Genomic DNA, 22,952 nt, shown 5'->3' with positions numbered 1-22,952 from the left:
CTCTCTTGCATTCGCAAACACACACACACACACACACCACACACCTACACACCCGCCCAAAATAACGTGAACACACCATCGTGATGGGTATACGCGTGTTGTTTTCGTGCGGAAGCCCATACACTCGGCGACGGTGGTGTGTTAATGCGCTCGCGTTTCACGACCCGTAGGGACCCATTAAAGGTCATGTGCGGCGGCGGCCGTTACTGCCGTCTGGAGTAACATTAATCTTGTTATGCGCTCGTATAAGGCGGGGAACGAGTTATACGGCGAGCCGAAAATAATATTCTTTCCCCCTGTACGGTGTGGGTATCGTATAGGTGTACAAATATTATGTACCTATATGTCCTATAGGTATAATAATATATTACAGTATAATATAATAACGATATACGTGCGTGAAAACTGCCTCGGCAGTGTATAAATGTCGCTGTAGAAAACGGTCCGTAGACAGGTTGGTGCGTGGTTTTGGGGTGGAGGCTCGTTTAGCGGTGGAGTCACAGACATGCTAAACGTGACCCTGCTGCCGTCCGTCGAACATAATATAATAACTTGGTATAAAATATATATATGCAAATGTTTTCTATATGTAAACAATTTTTCTCTGTCGTGTATATTCACAGTTGAAAGTTCAAGAGGCCATGATCAAAAAGGAACGTTTCGACCGCGAACACGAGGACATCCTTCGGGAAATCCGTCATGGGCTATTGCGGTACGGCGGTGGAGGCGGCAGTGGAGGACCTGGCAAGCCCACGGCCCGTTGTAACAACTCGGATGAGACTTACATGTATGACGATGACATGCTCAGACACTGGTACGACGAACCTCCGTACGAGTCGGACCCTGAGGAGTTGCTGATGGAACACGCCAATAACAGGTATAATAAATTAAACGGCGAAAATCTTTGTAAGACTCCAGGACGTTTTACTCGATTTGTTGGGAGATGGTCCAGTGATCAGGTTTGAACGTGCACTGCATGTATACAGGGTGATTAAGTTTATGTGCGACCACCGTCTTTGTCATGCGGGTTATATTATTTGAATGTTGAATTTTGAACTTTTAGATTTATTTAAGACCACAATTTGACAAAAATCAACTCGACTAACTTCACTAAATATATCTGTTGGTAAACATTTCTATTTAATTTTTGAGATTCTCGACGTATCTGTTCTATATCTATAATAAGGAGTTTATACTTAGGTACACAAAATAAAAAAACACAGAAACCTCTTATTAAAATTTCGATTTCTCAATAGAATAATAGCGCAGCGCGCAACAATTATAGAAACCTAACCTAACCCTGAGGAGTAGAATCGTTATTTATCTCATCCATGATTAGTATAAATCTTTGCGATTTGCGTTAATAAATTAAGTCATTAGGTATATAATATATTCCGTTTGCCAGAAGAACTTGATGTCCTATCATTTACTTTGGGAACCTTTAACAAGAACTCAAAGCGTGGGGGTGAGTCGGAAAAGTTTAAAATGGCCCTCACAAAAGAGGTCTTTAGGCTTTAGGTTTTCCCTTCTCCGATATCTCTCGGACAATTATATGAACTCATACGTTATATATATATCCGTTGCACTAGTTCTTGTAAGTGTATAATATTGTACCAGACTCACCGACGTCTCCGTTTTCAGAGTCTATTATGGCTACACCAAACACAGAGCGCCCCGGAACAACAATTCTGGTTCCGTCATATCGTTGCGCAGTGCAGGCGATATATCGTTGTCCGGTAGCCACCACCATCGTGGTGGCAGCGGTCATCACCGGCAGACGGCCACAGGACTTTTGTTGCCTGCTTCCGGTTCCGGTCAACCCACTACCATAATACCGTTGAGGCGACAGAACAGGGAAAGCGGAGATTACGCCACGTCTGACGTCCAAAGCGTTTGGTAATAATAATTTATACTATAATACAACACGAAAGATATATATTATGATATATCACTAATCACTTTATAGTTCATAAATACATCGTTACACGAACTTTACTTACACGTCCGGACGTTCTCAGCTTATAGACGTTCTGTAAAACGTCTTATGTCTTCTCATACTTATACGTACGTCGTTTTAATGTATCATGATTTATGACGATCACGAGCGCCAAGATAAAATCCAATAGTGATCCGAAGAAATTGTCCATATTATATTGAGGGAGGGGATACTTTTAAAAGTATAATAAATAATAACACAATATCTCGAAAAGTAGGATTGGTTTTAGTAGTAATATTTATTTTTGCGCAATTTAATTATCTGCACTGCAAAGCAATATTTTTTTACGATTTTTATCGTGTTCATTTTGTAAGTGTTTTTTTTCAATGGTGACAACGTTTATTTTTCATTTTTTATTCCATAGCAGACTACTTTTAATTACTTTTCTGTTGCTAACATTTAGATGAGCCATGAGCGGAGTAGTGGACCATTATTTTGCTGGGTAATTGGTATTCTTGTGTCACTTTACTCCACTGGTTTACATTATATAATACTTGTAATAGGTAGTTACAACTAATTATCTATTCGTTCAAAATAATAATTTTTTTAGTTTTTTTGTTAAATTTTGCTTAGTAATTATTTTAAATTAGGTATGTAAAAAAAATGTCGATAACGTTAGTAGGTAGTTTTCTGTAAAACGAGTGTTTGTCTTTTAAATAATCACATCACCTTGCAGCAATAAAAGTTAAATGTTTGCTTTTACTCAACAATAATATGATAATTTCATATACATAACCCACTTCTGCTGCAGCGGTGCTTCTATACGCAATGTCGTCGATTAGTTTTCCGATCACTTACCTATGTACAGTGGACGCCGCTCATACGCGTCTTATAAGATTCACTTTGGGACCAGCACAAAGTGAGTTTTATAATTGAATGAATCTTATAGGCTAAGTGAGAAAAACAAATTTAATTACATATTTATGGATTTTGTTTTTCTACATATTTTGCTTTAATTATTAAACTTGAATAAATGTTACATATTACATATTTATTATTGAATAAATTTAAAAATTTTGATAAAAAAATAAAAATTATAATACATTGACAACCGATTGACGATTATACATTGTACCACAGTTATACCGTCGGTCTTATCGATTATGATTACTGTGCCAGGTAATCGGGAGTGTATTTATAATTCTCACTGCAATAACGATGGCAAAAAATGTGAAATGCGATAAAATTTGTTGTACATACACACATTATAAAGCATAAAGACCAATTAATTTCTAAATTTTAACAAAAAATGTTTATTTTTATACGAAATTCGAGTCTTATAACCGAATTTTTTATAATGTATTTGGATTGTTTCAGACAATTTTGAGTCTAATAAGTTTAAGTTATAAGTCTAATAACTTATATCCGTGATTCTTATAAGCGGCGTCCACTGTACCTTTGTTATATTGTCTTGCTTCGTGTGTTATGTCGAATGAGCCTAAAAATAATATAATATGTAAATCGGTAGCTTCAATTCTCGGTGCATTACAGCTGCGATATTGTGGTGTATATAATATTATTAAAGCGCATTAGAGAAAACATCATCAACAATAATTAGTCGTAATACTGCAGCCTGCGTGCGACAATATGCCGACAATTCCGAGCATTAGCGAAACCCGTTTTTTTTCTACCCTACAACGAGACTGCAATCTATATTCATATCGAACCTATGTATATTTACCCACTCCGACATGTACTACCGTGCACCCCTTCTCACTGTTCTCTAATTTATAATTATATGTACCAACCCTATAGGTACATCGTAATAATGTATCATCTATATTTAGTCTACCTAAATAATTTTTTAAACAGAATTATAGTGCCTCTCCGTCCCCGGAGATTTTCTGCCGTCACCGGTCCTAAGATAAAATGTATTTTTTACAGACTACGGTGTTTTTTAGCACTTATTTGTTAACATTTTAAATCATGATGGCAAAAAACAAACTTAACACACTTCAGGCGCAGGTCCTTTATTTTGGGTAGACATTGTTTTATGGGTATACGTATATATAGTCATTTTAATGGGTGTTATGTCATTTCAAATTTTATATGAATTAATAATGATGAATCAACGTTTTTGAAAATCGATTCAGATAGCCAAGGTTAGTATTATATTTTATGCGCAATGGATAACAATTTTAATAAATCACAATTTATATATATATTTTTTTTTTAACTGCTCTGATACAATCAGTACATTGAAATACTGATCAATAACTTTTTGGTGGTAAATATACATGTTATGTTAAACTTCAAGTCTAAAATATTATCTACGTCTTATTTCCAACGAATCACCTATTGCAAATTACTGTTATGATAACAAATATGGGTGAACTCAACTTAATTATTCTATATTCATAAAGGGTTTTAAATTTAGTGAAATACTTAAAGCTCAAAATTAATGTTAAAATTGTATATCTAAATTTTATATTTTTCTATATTTTTTATATTTCTTATTGTAATATTTGTTGTTGTTGCTATAGTATTAACTAATTTTAATAAGTACTGTTAGTGTTGGTTGAAACCATACGAGAAATAAATAATGTTACAATTAAACTACGCGTGGAAAATATTTAGTTAAATTTTGTATTTCATTTTAAAGTGAAATACATTTGTCACCGAGATAATATTTTTATTAAACCGATAACTACTTTTATTTTTATCATAAAAAGTATTTTATTTCATTATTCATCTTAAAATTATTATAATTATTTAAGATGAATTATAAACTTGACTCATAAAATACTGTATATGTATAATACTGCGTTCATATTAAAAACTTTTAATACGAACTTTAACGTTTGAAGATAAAGATACTTTTATTCCATTATAAAAATAATTATTTTTAGTGAAAACAATTGTGAATAATGGTGTGTGCCAACTAATATTGGTCGTATTTTCAAATAAAAGTAATGAGAGTTCTGATAACTTACGACAGTTCAAAGAACGAAAATTTGTGCCAGACTCCAATTTAAGAATGAATTGTTTTGGTCATAAAATATAAAATAAATCTGATTTTTACTAAAACATTGGTTGATCCCAAAGTTATTCATACCTACGTATATAATATATGTTAGTTGTTCACTGTAATATAGTACCTAACTCATTTCTAAAATGTTGTTAATGATAGTTGACTGATTATTTTCGTTTATGATTAAACATTATTATTTATTATATCTATAATTTATTCGTTATTACGATATTCTTTAAAAACTTATCAGTTTGATAAATTATATCAACATGGAATTTTAAGAATATAATACACATTGGAAATTAAAATTGTGGCTTTAAATATTTGTATTTTGTTTTTAAATAAAGTGTGCTCTATATAGTTATATATTTTACTTAACAATCATCGAACTTAATTACAATTTTATATTTATTCGGAATGCGAGCTTTTATTTTAAAAAAGACGTTTTTTAATACTAGGATAACATTTGTTTAGGTTAACGACTTTTTTTCTGACAATCCGGGGCAAAGGAACTGGATTTTCCAAGGTCACGATGTATTCCAGATGCTGGGGGTCACATATATTTAGGTGTACGCATAGGGTACTTTGGCGTATAAATATTATTTATAGATAATTCAGCGTATACGCTATTAATGTATTAATTACTACAGTAAATTAAACGTGAAAAGTGCCCTGTCAGTATATTGTACATAAATTCAGTAAATATATTGTTGTAAAATATATTAAATTCTGTTATATTTTATGTATTATTTATAGAAGAGATTTATATTGTTTCTTAATGTTATAAATTATGCATCAAAGTACAACAATTTCTTTTTCATTCTGATAAGTTAAGTTTTTAGTAAATATCCATAGCGCGTTATATTTATAATCTTATAAACGTAAATAAGTTTAGTACACTATTTAAATTTGATGTATCATTGTAAGACCATTCATTTTCCATAGTTCATTATTGTATTATTTCATTATGAATTTGGTGAAGTTTAAGTTATCAAACTCCTTAAGTTTAACCTTCGTTCCGCAAATCCAAAATATCATTAACGTGCTGTCAAACACCACACCATTTAGCGTGTAACCCCAGCAAGCAATAAGTTCAAACTTCAAAGTGCTTAGACTTTTCGCTACAGTTATATGTATATATAATAATATATTATATCCTGTGACCTTTTTAACATTACCAAGTACGGAAAAGTCAAACCGACGATGCGTGGTGTAGCAGACTGCCATTTTTAGTTCACCCGAACATAACGCGCGTCATAATTATCGTAGAAAATATTCGCCCAAAATAAAATGCAAAAACAATTTACATTATGTCTCTAATGTCCTGTGTCACAATTAGTATCTCTGTGTAAGTCCGTCATACATGAATATATTTAATACGGGTTTTCAACAGTCTTGTGCTATTAGAAAATCGCAATTTACAGACGTAAATTACACATTTAGTTCACTAATACATATATTATTATTATTATATATAATATATTTATATTTATTTACCACGGAGATGTAGTTAAGTTAATACGAGACTTGGCTCGCACTATATCAAATTATTAGTTAAATCCTTGACGTAAATGAATTACATATTTTAAAAATCGTTCTGCTTACATCGTTGATGGAAATAATATGTATTAATGAAAAAATTCATTTTACCGATATTTAAACATCGTACCGTTCTTATACAGTTCTAGGATGTCGTCGTTATCCGTGGAGACCAACCGATCGGACTACGACCAGGAACTTTACCACAGGCTCAGGATGAACGTAAGCGCTTGTTGATTTGCATAATAATTATTAGCGGCGTCGATTAATGTTCGTTATTTTTGTTTTTGTACAGGGAATGGACACCGCGGTCTCACCGGGACACAGTTCGGACTACGCCGATCAAGATGACTCATTTCTGCAATCGTCTGTAAGTGTTGCCACAGGCTGTCGTCGATTTTGTACAATAATACAATTAATTAACAACAAAACAATACAAACGTATTTTGTTTTTTCGATTTTTTAGCGTCACAGTAAAAGACAACACCACCACAGATCCAAAACGTCCTCGAAACAAATGAAACAAAACCAGAGACCCAACCGTCATCATAGTTCAGCCGAGAGTCTGCCGAGCACTTCTAGTAAGTTTTTTTTTATAGCAAACAAACACACACACACACTCGGTAGGTTAAAAAAATGCTCACCCTCTCCTTTTATCCTTCAATGAGATGTATTTTTTAAAATTACTTTTACGGTAAATTGAGTACGCGTTATGTTTTTTTATATCTAAATCAAAACTTGAATGAATAGTTTCTGGGTTATTAAAGCTTGTGTAGCAATGATAATAATCCTCAACACCTAATTGTCTTATATGAAATATATAATACGTAGAATATTCAATCTAGTACTAATCTAACACTCTATAGCAGGGATGGCAAATCCATGGCACGCGAAAATTTTTACATTAATTATACAATCAAATTATAGTTTAACAAATACCTGCTTTATAGTATTTGCTAAACAACTCCAAAAAAGTTTGAGAAAATACATTTTTGTCAACAAAAGATAATCCTATATTGCACTCGAAAATCTAAATCTCTTCACAAAAAAATAAAATAAAAATTATCTTTTACCTCACTTCACTTCTTGTGTTTATCGACTTCTATCACCTCAGCTACCTCTTAGTTTGGAGTACTTTGCTTACCCGACACCGCAGGACATATGTGATATTTGTGGCTTGTATGTATATTTAGGCGCCCAAGCATTGATGGGAGCAGCGTCTCAGAGCTCAGAAGAATCACCGACTTCTTGCGATGGGACGCAGAAAGTACAAGTGTTGGCATTGGCGCGGGCCGTGGCCAACAGCAGCCCGAACCCTTATGACAAAGACGCATTGAAATTTAACGTAAGGACGATTGTAGAAACCTTTGTGTCTTTCAAAATGACTCACTCGTTTTTTTCGGTTTGCCGTTTAGAAAGGTGATGTGATACTGGTAACCACCATGAACGCCAGCGGGATCTGGAAGGGAATGGTCAAAGGCTGTGATAGAATAGGCACGTTCAAGTTCGGCAAAGTCCAACCGTTGGTGAACGAAAGCAATGGGCTCGAGAAGAGCAAACAAAACGCGAAACACAGGCCAAAGTCGTTGCTTCAGCTCCTGCGGACAATAGGCATGGAGGCAAGTGCAGTGTTTCGTTGTTTTTCCATCGATCTATTCATTTGAATTTGATGTTGTATTCATTGGCATACTGTTATTATACTATTATACATTTATACTAATAGTAGTATTAGTATAATATACTTATTTATAATATAGTATATAATATTATGTATTATTCGACCCGTGCAGGAACAAATGTCCGTATTCGCGATGAACGGTTTTGGGGACTTGCAGTCGTTCTGTGAAATACGCGAAGCGGACCTGGACTACATGGGCATAATGGCGCCGGAACAGAGAGCGAAAATATTGGCAGCTGTCCAGGTCATGCACGACTATCAGTGTGAGTAAATTTAATAATATTATAGTTTGTAATAATATTCATCCGTCTGTCGAACGTATACTTTCGACTGCGTGCAATCAAATCGAGTGGATAATTAACGTTTATCGTCGATATTGTTGTATATTAAAGATTTATTAATATAATATTGTTTTATTATTATTATTATTATTATTATTATTATTATTATTGTCTGGTTGACAGCGCCCGAAGACGATTCTAGCAGCACCGAGGAGAACAAAACGGATCCAAGCTGCGACGACTCTCAGGAAGCTGCCCACAGTCAGCGCGCGATCGTCCCTGGTGCTGACGTCGCCAAGTCGAAGCCGACGCCCAAACCGCGTTTCTCGGCCAACAACGGTAACGATGCAGCCTTGTCGTCGCCCGAGTACAGTAAAAAGGCATCCAAGTCCGCCGACGACCGTCAACATTTCGGCGGCGACACAGCCAACACCCCTGCCGCCGCCACCGCCGCCAAACCGAACTCGTGTACTTCCAGTGAAAAGTCTTCGGACTCGGGCGTCAGCACCAGTTCGTCTGTGTGTTTCGGAAACATGACACGGGGCAAACGCAGCGGGGTGAGTCACCAGTTGAACGGCAAAAACAACTTTGCAGGGCACTTGATTCAGCAGAACATCAAAGACTGACGGTTGTTGGGCGCTCATTCTCGTGCAGTCGATTCCTATACATTTTGTACTATAACCGATTAAGAGGGGTCAAGGGAGGGTCGTCGAGGGACTTATGGGAGATAAAAATATAAACCACCACCACCACTGCGAATACGTCGAGAGAAAGCCATAATCATCATATTATGTATACATAACTTACATTAAATATACTTTACTTCTAAACTTGCATTTATTACTAATCTTGGGCATTCGTTTTCGTTAAATTTAAAAATTCGAAACAAAATAATTATTATAATATTATGTACTCTTCGGCCTACATTTCTTTTTCGTTTTTAAAATTAACGTTTTGTCGAAACACTTATATTTTGTTCAGAAATAACGCTTTTAAAGCCGTTTTACACGGCAGCGCTATTATTCAACATGTACCTATAATAATATGGCCGCAGTGTTTATTTAGATTTGTGATAGTGTACTTGACATGACAGACTTGTGGGTCCATTATGTTTCTTAGTCTTTGGAATTTTGGATATTCAATTTTCGTGGCAAATTTTTTTAGTCAATTTGTTGTTGTTTACGATAATTTTTTTCCTTTTGTTACCATAATAATATATATATATAATATGAGAATGGACATGATTGACTTAATACAATTATTGGTTTTGCTAAATTAAATTTAAACAGAACTGGCTAGAATCAAAATAATTTAACTAGTTGTGTATGGTATAAACAAACTAATAGATAATGATGATATTGTTAGTATTCTAGTTGGGTATTTAGAATAATAAATATTATAATAATTTTCTACAGATGTATTTTTTTTTTTAATTTATTGAAAGTTATGATAAATATTAAACATTTTCTTTCTATGTGTTAAAATTACAGTGTTTATGTACATAAATAATGCATTTTGAATAAGCAAAATATTACTTTTGTCAAATATAAATACCAAAAATTAAAGAATAAATTTTTGTTTTTAAATAGTTTATTATTATTTATCGTGTCATTTTTAATCCGATGTTCTATCAACACATGACAGTAAATTTAATCTTGCAATACTGTTACATTTTTGACAATATTTACAAATTATGCTTATAGTATAATTGCCCTTATTATAGCCATCCTATAAATTATAGCATCATGTTAAAATAAAATATCCAACATACTAGACGCAATGTCAAGATTTTAGATGATGTCTAATTGAATAATGTTGTTTATGGCAGCGGATATGTGTGCTTCATGTAATCAGTAAATTTTAACCTTCACATGTTATGAAAGTTTGATGATATTAATTCAGAACACTGATTTATGTCAAAACCTGCTACACATTTAAGTTGTTTATAGAGTGGAAGGGCACAGAGGCAACAAGTGTTCAGTGTCTTAGACATCATACTTAAATAATAAACATGTACTTCTAAAGGTACTAAACAGGTGAGAATAATTTCACGAAATTCAATTTTAAAAAATAGCAAATAAACTAATAAACATTTTGAAAATATAATTTGTACATTATTTGAAGGCGTTATAAACAAAATTATTCTACTATTTTATGGTAATAATTTAAGATTCTGAGCCGAGCGATGAATGTATTGATTTTCCAATGATTGTGTTTTTTTATTTTTGTGTCTGCCATCACGGTTTGGTGCAGTAAAAGTACAAATTATTTTAAGTTAGAAATTCATGTATATTTTTCTTTTAAAATCTAATACGAGATTCCTTATAAGTTTTCCTACATTCATAAAAAAAAAATCTACAGGAAAGTTAAGTTAAATTTATATGAGCGTTTGAAGTTGAAATTTTTACAACATTGGATATTCTCTCGATTTGAGATTTCTCATGTAGCGATTTTCTTATTTTGTTGTAATTCAAAAACATGAAATTTACACCATAATATGTTTATTTTATTAATTACTATACTAGATAAAACTTTCAAAATATTTTGACTCATTTTGTGCTGTTTGCGGACATTATCAATTTTCAGTTTTTTTTTCTTCCTATAAATAGCAATACAATTCTTTTGGCTGGGTCAAAAAGCAAGAAAATTGAGTACAAGACTCTTGATTTACTGTTACAATAGCGGTTTAAAAATATTAAAAATACATAGTCACGTTTGACAACATTTTTAAAATTGAAAAATGATTTTGTATTTAAAAAAGTATTAAATGTTCAAATTTATAGCTAAGGAATGAAAATTTAAAAACAAATTCTACGTAAGCGGTTAATTCTGTAACCAAAAAATCTTTAATAAACGGATAAACACGCAGCTTTTTTATAGTTATTTTAAGTTAAAATTTAGACGAAATTACATAGTAACACAAAGAATAACAATTTTAGTCATTTTGTTGTAATTCGGTTCCAAAACAGCCCAATTTTACGTAAAAATATATTATATTTTTCCAGCAACACTGATAATTTAAGAATAATGTCAATTCAACTTACCGACTACCGTATTTATAATAGGTAATAACAACAGTATGAAATATCTAGACATACTGTCTCCGCTCAGAATCGTTTTTCGTATACAATGATATTATATTATTGAATTAAAATTTAATACCATTCACTATAGCGACCTTCAAGGCACCTAATGTTCAGCAGATGAGCGATAGCCACTTACCCGATTTTTAATTTCTTAATCCCAAGCATAATATATTTTTAGCACTTAGTTACATATAAATCGAATTTTTACAAGTAGCTTATTGGTTATAAGTATTTAAAGTCTAAAGTATTATTGAATGGAGTGGAGTGGTACAGTGGTACCTCGCAAAATGTTAGTCCACAACTCGTCTTATTTAAACTTTAAGAGGACGTCAAACCCTCATGTGTTGTCTCTTGTCTTACAAATGTACAACATAGCAAAAACTGTTTTGTGCGGGACAACTTTTATCCTTCCATGTTTGTAGTAGTGGCTCCAAAATTTTTAAACACAGAGTAGAAAATTATCTATGCATCTATAGCGTGCCTATATTTTATATAACATAAATACAATAAACGTTATTTGCTTCTAAACATTTTGTTTTTTTCATTTGCTTATAAAAAATGATTGGACACCAAAATTTATAAAAAAAAGCACGCTGTCGTACACATAAAGTTCTTCTTTACGTGTTGTGAAAATTTGTTAGTTCTACAGCAATTAATATGGTGCGATAAAAGTTGTCCCGCGCAAAACAGTTTTTGCAATGTTGTACACTTGTAAGACGGAGACAATACATGCGGGTGTGGCACTGTGGCGTCCTCTTAAGTTTTTTCTTAAAACTAAAAACTACTAATAAGGTTTGATTCTTATGAATTGAAATACTCTAAAAATTATTCTGAATATGAAATTATAAATGTAATATGGTAATGGTATTGTTCAAAAGCGTAAAAAAATTACTAATTATAACGATAAAAAATAATGATTCAATTTAATAAAAAAAGTATAAAACATTAATATTTTTTGAAACACCTGATGACTGATGATTCTTGTCATATCTTATGCATTAAATTCATTAAACGGATCAACCTGTGTAATATATGGTACTTACCTAGCAATAGAGTTTGTAGTTTGGAGAAAATGATCATAAGTACCTACAACCGCGACGGAAAATCGTACATACGCTATTGAACTATAACATTGAACAGGTAGGAATAAATTAATATTTTAGATAAAAATAACTTTTTATATATAGTTACTATATACTAGGTAATTATGTAGGCACAAGAAAGACTTTACAGTTTAAGCATGTCCATTACGGCAATACATAATAATAATTTATTGATTCAAACAAAGTTTTGTCAAAAATATTTGTCCATTATTCCTCATTAGTCACTACCTAAATACAATAAATAAATTTTAATTTTATGAGTACACTGACATCTACAAGGCAAAAGAGCAACATCTCTGGTTATTTTAAATTGTAAATCATATTTTAAAAATATTTTTAATTTTTTATAATTCAGGGTCTGGAATTAAAAGTAGGTATTAGTGACGAACAATTTACATTTTACAGTGGTTATTCCTAATAAAAAATATTTACGAAGTTACAATTATGAAATATATATTCAAGATTTTTCGATGTTTTTTCGTTAGTTTTCACTTTTCATCGATTATTCAGAAAGGAATTTGGATTTTCATCTTTTCTACTTTTGACCCCCCAAAGTACCAAAATACCAACTATGGATTACATTTTCTACCGGAATCCAATAAACTACCCTGAATATTGAAGAATGAGGCATTCACCTAAATACCTAAGTACCTACCAAAAAAGTTCATTCACAAACACCAAAAAAAAACCTCACCTTCATTGTAAAATCAATTCATTCTTCGAAGAACGAATATTTCCAAAAAACATTTTAAAAAAAAAAATGAGTGCTAGATAAATCAAATTTTTAATGACAGCTAAACGGCCAAACGGGCAATGTAAATAATATGTAATCCTGCCAAATGCCAACGAAACAGCTTCTAATGACCGTCTTTTTTGCGTTATAGTTCGAAAAAACAACACCGAGAGCGCTTAATACGCGAGGCTTTTTGTTTTGAATGAGTCGCTTATCTATAGTTTCCATATCAGTTAACTGTTTAACTAATATCTAATATCAACGGTGTGCTTTCAACAATTCAATGGTACCTGGTACCTTATTATAATAATATAACACGAGTGTTTCCAGTTTTGCATTTAGCACTAAATACGGAAGTCACTAGTCAGAAATAACTGAAATACGTATATTAATTATTGGACTATTCAAAACTGAATTGAAGGTAAAGCTATGCTAATTTCTACATTGTACTTACCAGTTTTAACTTTTTTCTTCAACTCTAGTTGACGCCATGAGCAGCCAGAAAGGAAATGCGGCACGCATTCGACCGCAAAAACATCAAAATCGGTTTGCGTTTAAAAATAACCTCCATGACACAAATGTACGTACCAAACGTATGAATTCCATACAAGTTCACAGTGTTTGCCCTCGGTGTAAAGACATTTTGGAATGGAAGATCAAGTACAAAAAATATAAGATGCTGAAAGCAGCCAAGAACTGTAACAAATGTCATAATAAGACTGTCAAAGAAGCTTACCACACAATGTGCCATCAATGTTCGAGCACTTTAGAACTATGTCCTAAGTGTGCAGTACCAAGGATTGAATGGGCTAAAGATGATCAAAAAACAACATCTGAAAATGGAGGTGATGACAAAAATGAGTTAGAAAACAGTTATGATGAAAATGATGATTCAGGAAGTGATGCATGCAGTAATCCGTCCCCTAGTTGACCTGTGTATTGTGTATATTATAGATGTTATACCTAACTCATTTCCATTATTGTTTCATTATTTATATTGGTTCGATTAAAACTTCCTCGGCAGTAAAGTATTTATTTTTATTCTGTCTCTATCTGAAATTAAGATTGTGCATTCCAAAATACAAAATAAATTTGTTATACAGTCGACTCTAGTTAATTCAGTTGGTTTGAATTGCTGAGTGGTTTAAACTATCAAGAAGGCAAAAACAATAATTCTTATTACTGTGTTATGAAAAAAAAATTTGTACCTTCAATAATAACTCTAGTTATCGGAAATAATAAGCTAAATCTATACAAATTTTTTGATAAATTATAAGCGATATAATATAGTTATAAGAAACACATTTCGGTGAATAAGTTCAAGTGTTTCAAAGTGAATTGCAATTAACATTGAACTTCAAATTGTCATGTGTTGACGGCAAGTTTTCCTTAAAATTTTACCAAAAATTACTAAATGTACTTAAATGCATTATTTTTATTTAAATTATGGCAATATTTTTATGGGAATAATAAATTATTTTGAAGTTTGAATTACTGTTAGTTTTCGAATACTCTAAGGTTTGAATCGTTGATAGTTGACTGTAGTAATACATTCAAATGTAATCCTCTTTACAATAACATTAAATATAAATTGGTGATTTAATCCATTGTGGACAGATTAAACAACTAAAGCAATTATGCTATAATAAATAAATAATAATATTCATATACATAGAGGGAATACTATTCTAGAAATAGGATAAATATTAAATATCAATTAATAATATAGACCACATTTATTTTTTAATTTTAATAAGTAAAACATAATCTGTAAATTAATTTGTATTATAAACATAGCCTTATATTACTAATAGCCTACAGATATCAGGAAGTGGGAACGGAGAAACTATCCATTGATGTTACTCCATGTATATTTATCTTTAATTTATTGTATATGTACACAATTTAAGATTGTAATATAATATTTTAAAAAAAAGCAAAAAATCAAATAACTTTTATATAAAAACATTTACGAATAAAATTTTATTATAAACTTATAACAATCACAAAAAATCAATTCTATATGTATGTTATCTTTTCTCAATATCTGATATGACTAGGTAATGAGTAATGACTGTTCACATTAAAGGATAAAGGTACACTGTCAAACTCAAAAAGTCAAAAATTAATTATACAGTAGAATATCTGAATAATTTGTTTTACAGTGAAAACATTAATTTTTGTAAAAATGTATTATGTTAATAGTGAGAATACATGTATATGGACGTAGACATCAAAATGTTATGATTTACATTGTATGTCGTTTTAATCTGTGTAGTGTAAAATGGGTAATTATTATAATTCATAGCGCATAAAGTTCAAAATATCAGGATCTTACAGGGTCATCTAATGTTGTATATATTATTGCATCAATATAACATGGTACATCAGGACCAAGCAATATGCAAATGGTACAATCAGTTTGTAATGAATATTAATAATGCCACAGAGAAAGAAAAGGACATATAATTCAAAGAAAAAATTATTTTCGAGAATATTTAAAAAATACCAACACAATATTTTAATTGTTGAAATAATAAATGAATTACTTAATTAGGCGTTATTAAAATACTAATTGCTCCAAAAATTAATTTTACTACTCCTTCAATGTCATAATTAGTTTAATATTCCTATGAAATACGCATATCTATTTGACTGCTGAAGTTGAGCCAGGTAGGTATACTTGAAAGTTGAAAATATACTGATCAAAGCCAAACATTGTTAAGAATACACTATTTAGAATTTTACAAACATTAAAAGTTTAAATAAAAATAATTGAAAATAATTTATTTAACCTTTTAGAAACTTTACTAACAAAATTGACCAAACATACATTTCAATACATCTAAAATTCAAATATTAAGTATTTAAGTGTCAATAACTTTGTTCAGGATCGTTCGTGCCCTCGTAACGCAATTACAATAATACTAATAAAATAACATAATATTCAATTACTGCCATCGGAATTCGTAAGATTTAAACGATAATGCGTATCAAATATTATTTATGTTATCAGATTAAATAAAAATGCACATTTGAAAATTACATTGAATCACGTCGTATGTTTGTCATTATCATCTTAAATGATTTTACTGCGTTTGAATTTTCACAATAATTTTGATATTCCATCTGTTCGACCCGTGGAAACATACAAGATTTTCAAGAAGAAAAATTCGATACGTATCGATACGTACCACCTCGTATCGAAATCCGAGTCCGATACGGGTCGGTAGACACTCGGTACGTATCGCTTGTATACTGCACGTGTAACTTCTTGAACGCTCAAAATTGCCTCGATACGTATCGATACACTCCAAATTCTTCCTTGAAAATCTTGATAATGAATTAAATTTACAACATTTCATACGACCGACCAAAATTTAGTTATAATTATCATAGGTTTATGATAATATGATATTATTATGGTTTTATACCAAGAGTTTTTCACGTTGGCGACACTGTATCACGTAACCAACTTCATGCCTGACCATACTGCATTTTGCAGTGCCGATTTCCGAGCCACAACACTTGTATGCTGAGTTGATAATCATTTTCTTCTTACCCATAGTTGGAGTTCTCACAAATTTGTCAAAATGAAGTAAGTTTTATCCATATTAATCTCACATCGGTACCAATTTGCAGTTTTTTCATGTTGACAAATGCTTTTGGCGTTACTTGGTGCTACATAATTACCTTACTTTTCGCTCGTCCGACTATTATGGACGTCGAATTATCGCTTTCAAATATACCGCCAAACTATCCAACTCAGATGGTTGATGTCTTGTATTTTATTTATTTTTGTTTTTTACTTAAAGGATCGGACTCTGCGCCTACAGTGGGTACAAAATCTACCCAGGACATGGCAAAACCATGATCAAAGCCGACGGAAAGGTGAGTTTTTTCGAATTTCTGTGCTTAATGTTTCTTGTTAAGTTACTGACCATAGAGTCATAAAGTGGCGTGTTTCGCGTAAATAACTGTATCTTATTATTCACAGACGTTCACTTTCCTTAACTCAAAATGCGAGCGCGCTCACTTAATGAAGAGGAACCCCCGTAAAGTGACATGGACGATATTGTACAGGTAAGCAATTGTTGAATGTTGTCTTTTTATTTTACGGATATATTAATGTTACTAATGTTAACTCTCATTTCAGGCGCAAGCATCGCAAGGGTCAAGAAGAAGAAACGACCAAAAAGAAGACCAGGAGAACTCAAAAATTCCAACGTGCTATTGTCGGTGCATCTCTTACTGATATTTTGGCCAAGAGGAACATGAAACCTGAGATGAGGAAAGCCCAACGAGATATTGCCATCAAGTAAGATAATAGTTAACTAGAATTACACAATTTATTCGAAGATATTTTATTTAGTTTAATGTATATCTATTTGCCATGTAATCCAAAATATATTTATAATTAAAGAATTATCCCTTGTTTATCGTGTTTGGATCTTACATTAAATCTAAGCGTACTGGCGAGGGTATATCAAACAACATCTTTTAAACACTCATATATCGAATTTAAATGATATGATGAAAGTACCTGTCGAGATGTACAATAATCTTAAATGGACCAATTCAAATTGTAATGGGTACCTAGGTATATCATTAAATATACACACCTACCTTTTTTATTTCCAGTGATTATCTTTTTTAAGTATTTGCTACTATTGAACGGTTGTAATGATTAAAAATAATAACTGAGGAAATTATATCATAAATTACCGCCTTATATTGATTTTTAAGTTTAAATTTATACAATGTTAGTATTTGTCCAGTGATTATCATAAATAAGTATTTGCTACTATTGAACAATGGTAATGATTAGAAATCATGACTGAGGAAATGTATTGTATTGGACATGAGTAATTTCGATTTTAAATTTAATTAAAAATGTTTTATTTTAAATTTAATTAAAAATGTTTTATTTTAAATTTAATTAAAAATGTTTTATTTTAAATTTAGTTTGTGTAGCCATCTCCTATGATTATTTTTTAATTCGAGTATTTGCTATCTTGAATTTTAAAATGAAGAAAATTAAATTATATGAGGAATAAATTATACATACTATGATACTAGGTATAAAGTATAATTTATTATTCCTATAATTAAATATTTTGGAAGGATAAGCTACTCCAAAATAGAATTAATATTATTTTTTCATTGTATACATATTTTATTAGTATATTTATATTTTTCATGGAAGAAATTGGAGTGTATTGATGCGTATAGGACCAATTTTGAGCTTTAAAGAAGTTAAACTTAAGTATGCTAGTGATACATACCAACTTGTATCAGACTCAGCCTTTTGTACTAGTCTATACTTAACTGTTACTTGTTGATACGTGTTAAATTTTTCTTCTTGAAAACTTGATTGTGTTAAATCTTTGTGATTATTATTTTTAATTCGAGTATTTGCTATCTTGAATCTAAAACATGATGAAAAACCATTTATGAGAGATTACACATGTAGAAATAGTTTGAAATGACAAATTTAAAACACTGTTAAATATACTTTCTATGATGTATTTATTAAGTATTTGCTACTATTGATTATTCTGATAATAAATGCAATACTGAGAAAACATGAACATACACAATATGAAAAATTGTCATAACCTTGTTTAATTGTGTTGTGTTAAGACTACACTTATTGAAATCAATAAACATATTTATAGTAGAAGTATTTGGTATGGCTGAATTTTATTATACTAACTAACAAGAAATGTGTTTTAATATTCAAGCAAACAATTTATTTTATTTCATAAAAATAATACTATCCTCATGATTATATTTTAATTCGAGTATTTGCTATCTTGATTTTAAAATGATGAAAACCCATCTATGAAGGATACTTATTTTTAATAAATTGGTTTGCTTAAATATTTAGATCCTAATGATTATTTTTTTATTTCGAGTATTTGCTATCTTGATCTTAAAATGATGAAAACCCATCTATGAAGGATACCTATTTTTAATAAATTTGTTCGCTTAAATATTTAGATCCTTATGATTATTTTTTTATTTCGAGTATTTGCTATCTTGAATTTTAACATGATGAGAATCCATCTATGAAGGGTATTATAATTAAGTTAATTTTAGTTAAGTTTAAATATTTAAATGCTTATGATTATTTTTTTATTTCGAGTATTTGCTATCTTGAATTTCAACATGATGAGAAATCATATATGAAGGGTATATAATTTTTAATAATGTCAAGTATTTTCCAACTTGTTTATTAATCATCATTGTACATGTTATTTTTATTAAACATTGTGTTTAGATAATTTTAAATTAGAAGATTAAGCCTAAAAAATTTTAAGATAAATACAATTTGAACCCTTGTTTATTGTGTTTTGATTTTACATAAGTTTGAACGTACTGGCAAGGGTATATTAAATAACATATCTTTTAAACACTCATATATCGATTTAAAATGTTATAATGAAAGTACCTGTCGAGATGAACATATTAATTTGATTGAGTTTATCATACCGTTCTTAATTTTAATTCATTTTAAATTATAATTTTAATGTAATAGTCAATTTAGAATAAATACTAATTTTAATATAGAATAATATGTGTTATGATTTTAAATAGAAGTTATTACTTATCGTGTATACCTAATTGATTTTATTGATTTTTCCCTTGTTTATCGTGTTTAGATTTTTTGTAAATTTGAACGTACTGGCAAGGGTATATTAAAGAACATATCTTTTAAACACTCATATATCGATTTAAAATGGTATAATGAAAGTACCTGTCGAGATAAACATAAACATTTTCAGTTTTATTTAGTTTATTATTAACGCTAATGGAATATAAATATAATAATGAAATAATAAATTATTGTGTATACCTAATAGATTTGATTTTTCCCTTGTTTATCGTGTTTGGATTTTACATAAGTTTGAACGTACTGGCAAGGGTATATTAAATAACATATCTTTTAAACACTCATATATCAATTAAAAATGATATAATGAAAGTACCTGTCGAGATAAACAAATAGCCAATCTATTATATTTTGTTCTACATCAATTCTTATGATGCTGAAATTGTAATTTGTTATCTCCATCTCATCTACTTAACAGAAAAAATTAAAGTTCTGTTTTATTATAACAATGATAACTTTTTACTATTTAGAGTAAATTTACTATAAATATGATATGAATGTGTATTATAAAATTTAAAACTTTTTAGGGCTGCTAAGGACCAAAAGAAGGCTGCTAGAGCAGCTAAGAAGCCTCCTCCACCACCTCCATCAAAAACGAAGGTAAAATTTATACTTGTTATTTATAATTATTATGCAACATTTGTATTATTTTTTGTTATAGAAACAACCCAAGAAAGTGCAAACCAAATCTGTACAACAAAAGGCTGCTCCTCGTGTTGGTGGAAAACGATAGTTATTATCACTTATTAATAAAAAACTTCATTGAAAAAAAACTATTTTTATTTAATCTATACTTAAACCTTTTCTTTTTTAAACCGTAACATGCTAACAAATGATACTCTAATTTGTTATGTTTGTATTACTTAATTCATCACATGTCAATGTCTAAAGAATCTATACTCCGTCCTACAAGAGAATAATCAGTCCACGTCTCCCTATCAAGTACTAACAATCTGATGTTAGCTGAGTCATGTGGTTCTGAACAACTAAAGAGTGGTTTTTCACTTTTGAGACAATAGGATAACTATGTTGAGAAGTCGACAGTGTTCTGTTTAAGAATATGTTATACATCTTTTAAATTATTTTGTCATTCAAAACATCAAATGAAGAAAACGTCAAAGTATTTTAATATTTTGGAACATTATCTCCAGTCTCTACCATGCTTCAATCAGATGACGATGTAATAATAGTTCTTTTGTAGTGACGTATGTGTTAGATATAATGAACTACGACCACCCAATTATGATTTTTCCTGACAATTTTTCGTTTATATAAATAAAAGTAGTACAAAATATGCCCAAAAAGCTAAAAATTGATTTTCTTAAAATACGACAAAATATTATGCAAAAATATGCAAATTTAAACTTAGTATTTAATTTCGCCATTTCATAAAACAAATGTATATCTCACCTGGAATAATATGATACAAAAATAGGTAATAATAATTGTAGATCACCTGCTACACGAATGCCAAAAGTTATTTTCCCGGGCTAGTCCGAAATTTCAATATATCCCTGCCTCCTTATTTTAAGTAGGTGCCTATAGTATTACAGACCCTACTTCTATTCACAAAAATATCAAGAGATAAAATAAGAATTAACCATTAGTGCCATCTGACCAGTAAAATGAAATTGGAAAATACAGAATCTGCAATGTAGAGTCGCATTTTTTAAAATGTTTACCCGGGCAGTGGTTCTACGGCTGGTGGCATATTTATTATACTCCATACCACGAGAGAGGAGGTACATAACTAAGCGCTGACATTTGGCCTAGAAACTACGGAAGCTCGATCATTCGTGTGTGCTAGCTGTAAGCATTCCCTAGTAAGTATAGAGTAAAAATATTTTGAAATTTATATCAACGTCTTGTGAACACTAATTTGATGTAAAATTCAAGTCTGCGTAGTGGATACTAGTCGTAAAGTATCAATATTTATATATTATATTACACCTCTTGATTAATTTTCTTTCATATTATATTAGAAAAGCTTTTAAATCATAGGTAAACCTCATACTAGTTATATTATTACTAGACGAGAAATGAGTGTATGGACTATGGATAGCGAGCGGACAGCAAACAGAGGGCAATTTTTGTTAATTCATTGTCATAGGCGCGTCTAGAATTTATTCACAAATGTGGCCAACAACATTTTTCTTATGCCGACCTATAATAAGCGTCGACTATAAGATATCTACTGACCTGAAATCTGACTAAAAATTTTGACTCGTCGGCGCTAGGTGAGTGATATTAGCATATATTCTGTGATATTAGTATTTTCATAGAGCAACATTGCTATTAATAATATTAACACAAATTCAAAATTCTGGGAGAAGCTGATTTTGCAGGTATGATACCTGTAAACACTACACACGCCTATGCTCAATATGTATGGTTGTTCTGTTGTAGGGTAAGATATTCCTATAGACAATAGACCCTAGGGCCTAGATATATCATATACTCGTATGTATAGATTAATGATTATTGCCATATGATTGTCACCGCTACATAACAGCGAAATGTGTTACCACCACTCATAATGCTGTGGGTAGTTATACACAGTTCTTGTCTAGTAATATAACACACGTACATTAGTTTTAAACACATTTCCCAAGGCATTGATTTCTTGTTCCAATATTATTTAGTACCTACTCGGCAATAGTTCTGTACTTTTACAATCACTCTTGTAGGTAGTGAGTAGGTAGGTACCATAACTAAAATAATAAAAACATAGCCATTATTCTTAATAGTTAATATTGCAATATTTTGAAAAATAGTGCTGCTGTTATGTGTTCATATTTTAATTAATTTTTATAAGGATGTTAGAATTTAAAAACTAATTTCCGTAATGAACTTCAGTAACAATTATTTTACCTTTGACGTCAGGAGAAC

At 30.8% G+C, this 22,952-nt stretch overlaps 3 protein-coding genes across 3 annotated transcripts in view; all 3 read left to right on the top strand.

The window, feature by feature from the left end:
* Nucleotides 1-10,019, top strand: part of LOC111033771 — a 79,618-nt gene extending 69,599 nt beyond the window's left edge. Inside the window, exons 7-15 of the mRNA XM_022314686.1 lie at nucleotides 624-877; nucleotides 1,642-1,896; nucleotides 6,650-6,728; nucleotides 6,802-6,876; nucleotides 6,973-7,087; nucleotides 7,700-7,851; nucleotides 7,922-8,125; nucleotides 8,297-8,447; nucleotides 8,649-10,019. Of these exons, the coding sequence (XP_022170378.1) occupies nucleotides 624-877; nucleotides 1,642-1,896; nucleotides 6,650-6,728; nucleotides 6,802-6,876; nucleotides 6,973-7,087; nucleotides 7,700-7,851; nucleotides 7,922-8,125; nucleotides 8,297-8,447; nucleotides 8,649-9,091 (1,728 nt within the window). The 3' untranslated portion in view covers nucleotides 9,092-10,019. The remainder of the gene's footprint in view (nucleotides 1-623; nucleotides 878-1,641; nucleotides 1,897-6,649; nucleotides 6,729-6,801; nucleotides 6,877-6,972; nucleotides 7,088-7,699; nucleotides 7,852-7,921; nucleotides 8,126-8,296; nucleotides 8,448-8,648) is intronic.
* Nucleotides 10,020-13,608: 3,589 nt separating this feature from the next.
* On the top strand, nucleotides 13,609-14,418 carry LOC111033781 (uncharacterized protein C9orf85 homolog). Its single transcript, XM_022314703.1, has 2 exons — nucleotides 13,609-13,808; nucleotides 13,870-14,418. Exon 2 carries the CDS (start codon nucleotides 13,878-13,880, stop codon nucleotides 14,316-14,318), a length of 441 nt encoding a protein of 146 aa, XP_022170395.1. The 5' UTR covers nucleotides 13,609-13,808; nucleotides 13,870-13,877; the 3' UTR covers nucleotides 14,319-14,418.
* Nucleotides 14,419-16,850: 2,432 nt separating this feature from the next.
* On the top strand, nucleotides 16,851-20,836 carry LOC111033780 (60S ribosomal protein L24). Its single transcript, XM_022314702.1, has 6 exons — nucleotides 16,851-16,985; nucleotides 17,203-17,278; nucleotides 17,385-17,470; nucleotides 17,544-17,705; nucleotides 20,591-20,663; nucleotides 20,725-20,836. The coding sequence occupies exons 1-6, from the start codon at nucleotides 16,981-16,983 to the stop codon at nucleotides 20,794-20,796; spliced, it is 474 nt and encodes a 157-aa protein (XP_022170394.1). The 5' UTR covers nucleotides 16,851-16,980; the 3' UTR covers nucleotides 20,797-20,836.
* Nucleotides 20,837-22,952: the final 2,116 nt, after the last annotated feature.

Source organism: Myzus persicae, unplaced genomic scaffold (genome assembly GCF_001856785.1).
Source record: "Myzus persicae strain clone G006 unplaced genomic scaffold, MPER_G0061.0, whole genome shotgun sequence".
Classification (NCBI taxonomy): Eukaryota; Metazoa; Arthropoda; class Insecta; order Hemiptera; family Aphididae; genus Myzus; species Myzus persicae.
Note: the sequence above shows the minus strand (reverse complement) of the source record. Positions and strands in the feature narration are given on the sequence as shown.

Excerpts from the sequence above, each read along its gene's own strand:
- LOC111033781 (XM_022314703.1), top strand. The coding sequence starts at position 13,878 with ATGAGCAGCCAGAAAGGAAATGCGGCACGCATTCGACCGCAAAAACAT.
- LOC111033780 (XM_022314702.1), top strand. Across the intron at positions 17,279-17,384 it reads TGATCAAAGCCGACGGAAAG|ACGTTCACTTTCCTTAACTC; the intron begins GTGAGTTTTTTC and ends TATTATTCACAG. Across the intron at positions 17,706-20,590 it reads CAACGAGATATTGCCATCAA|GGCTGCTAAGGACCAAAAGA; the intron begins GTAAGATAATAG and ends AAAACTTTTTAG.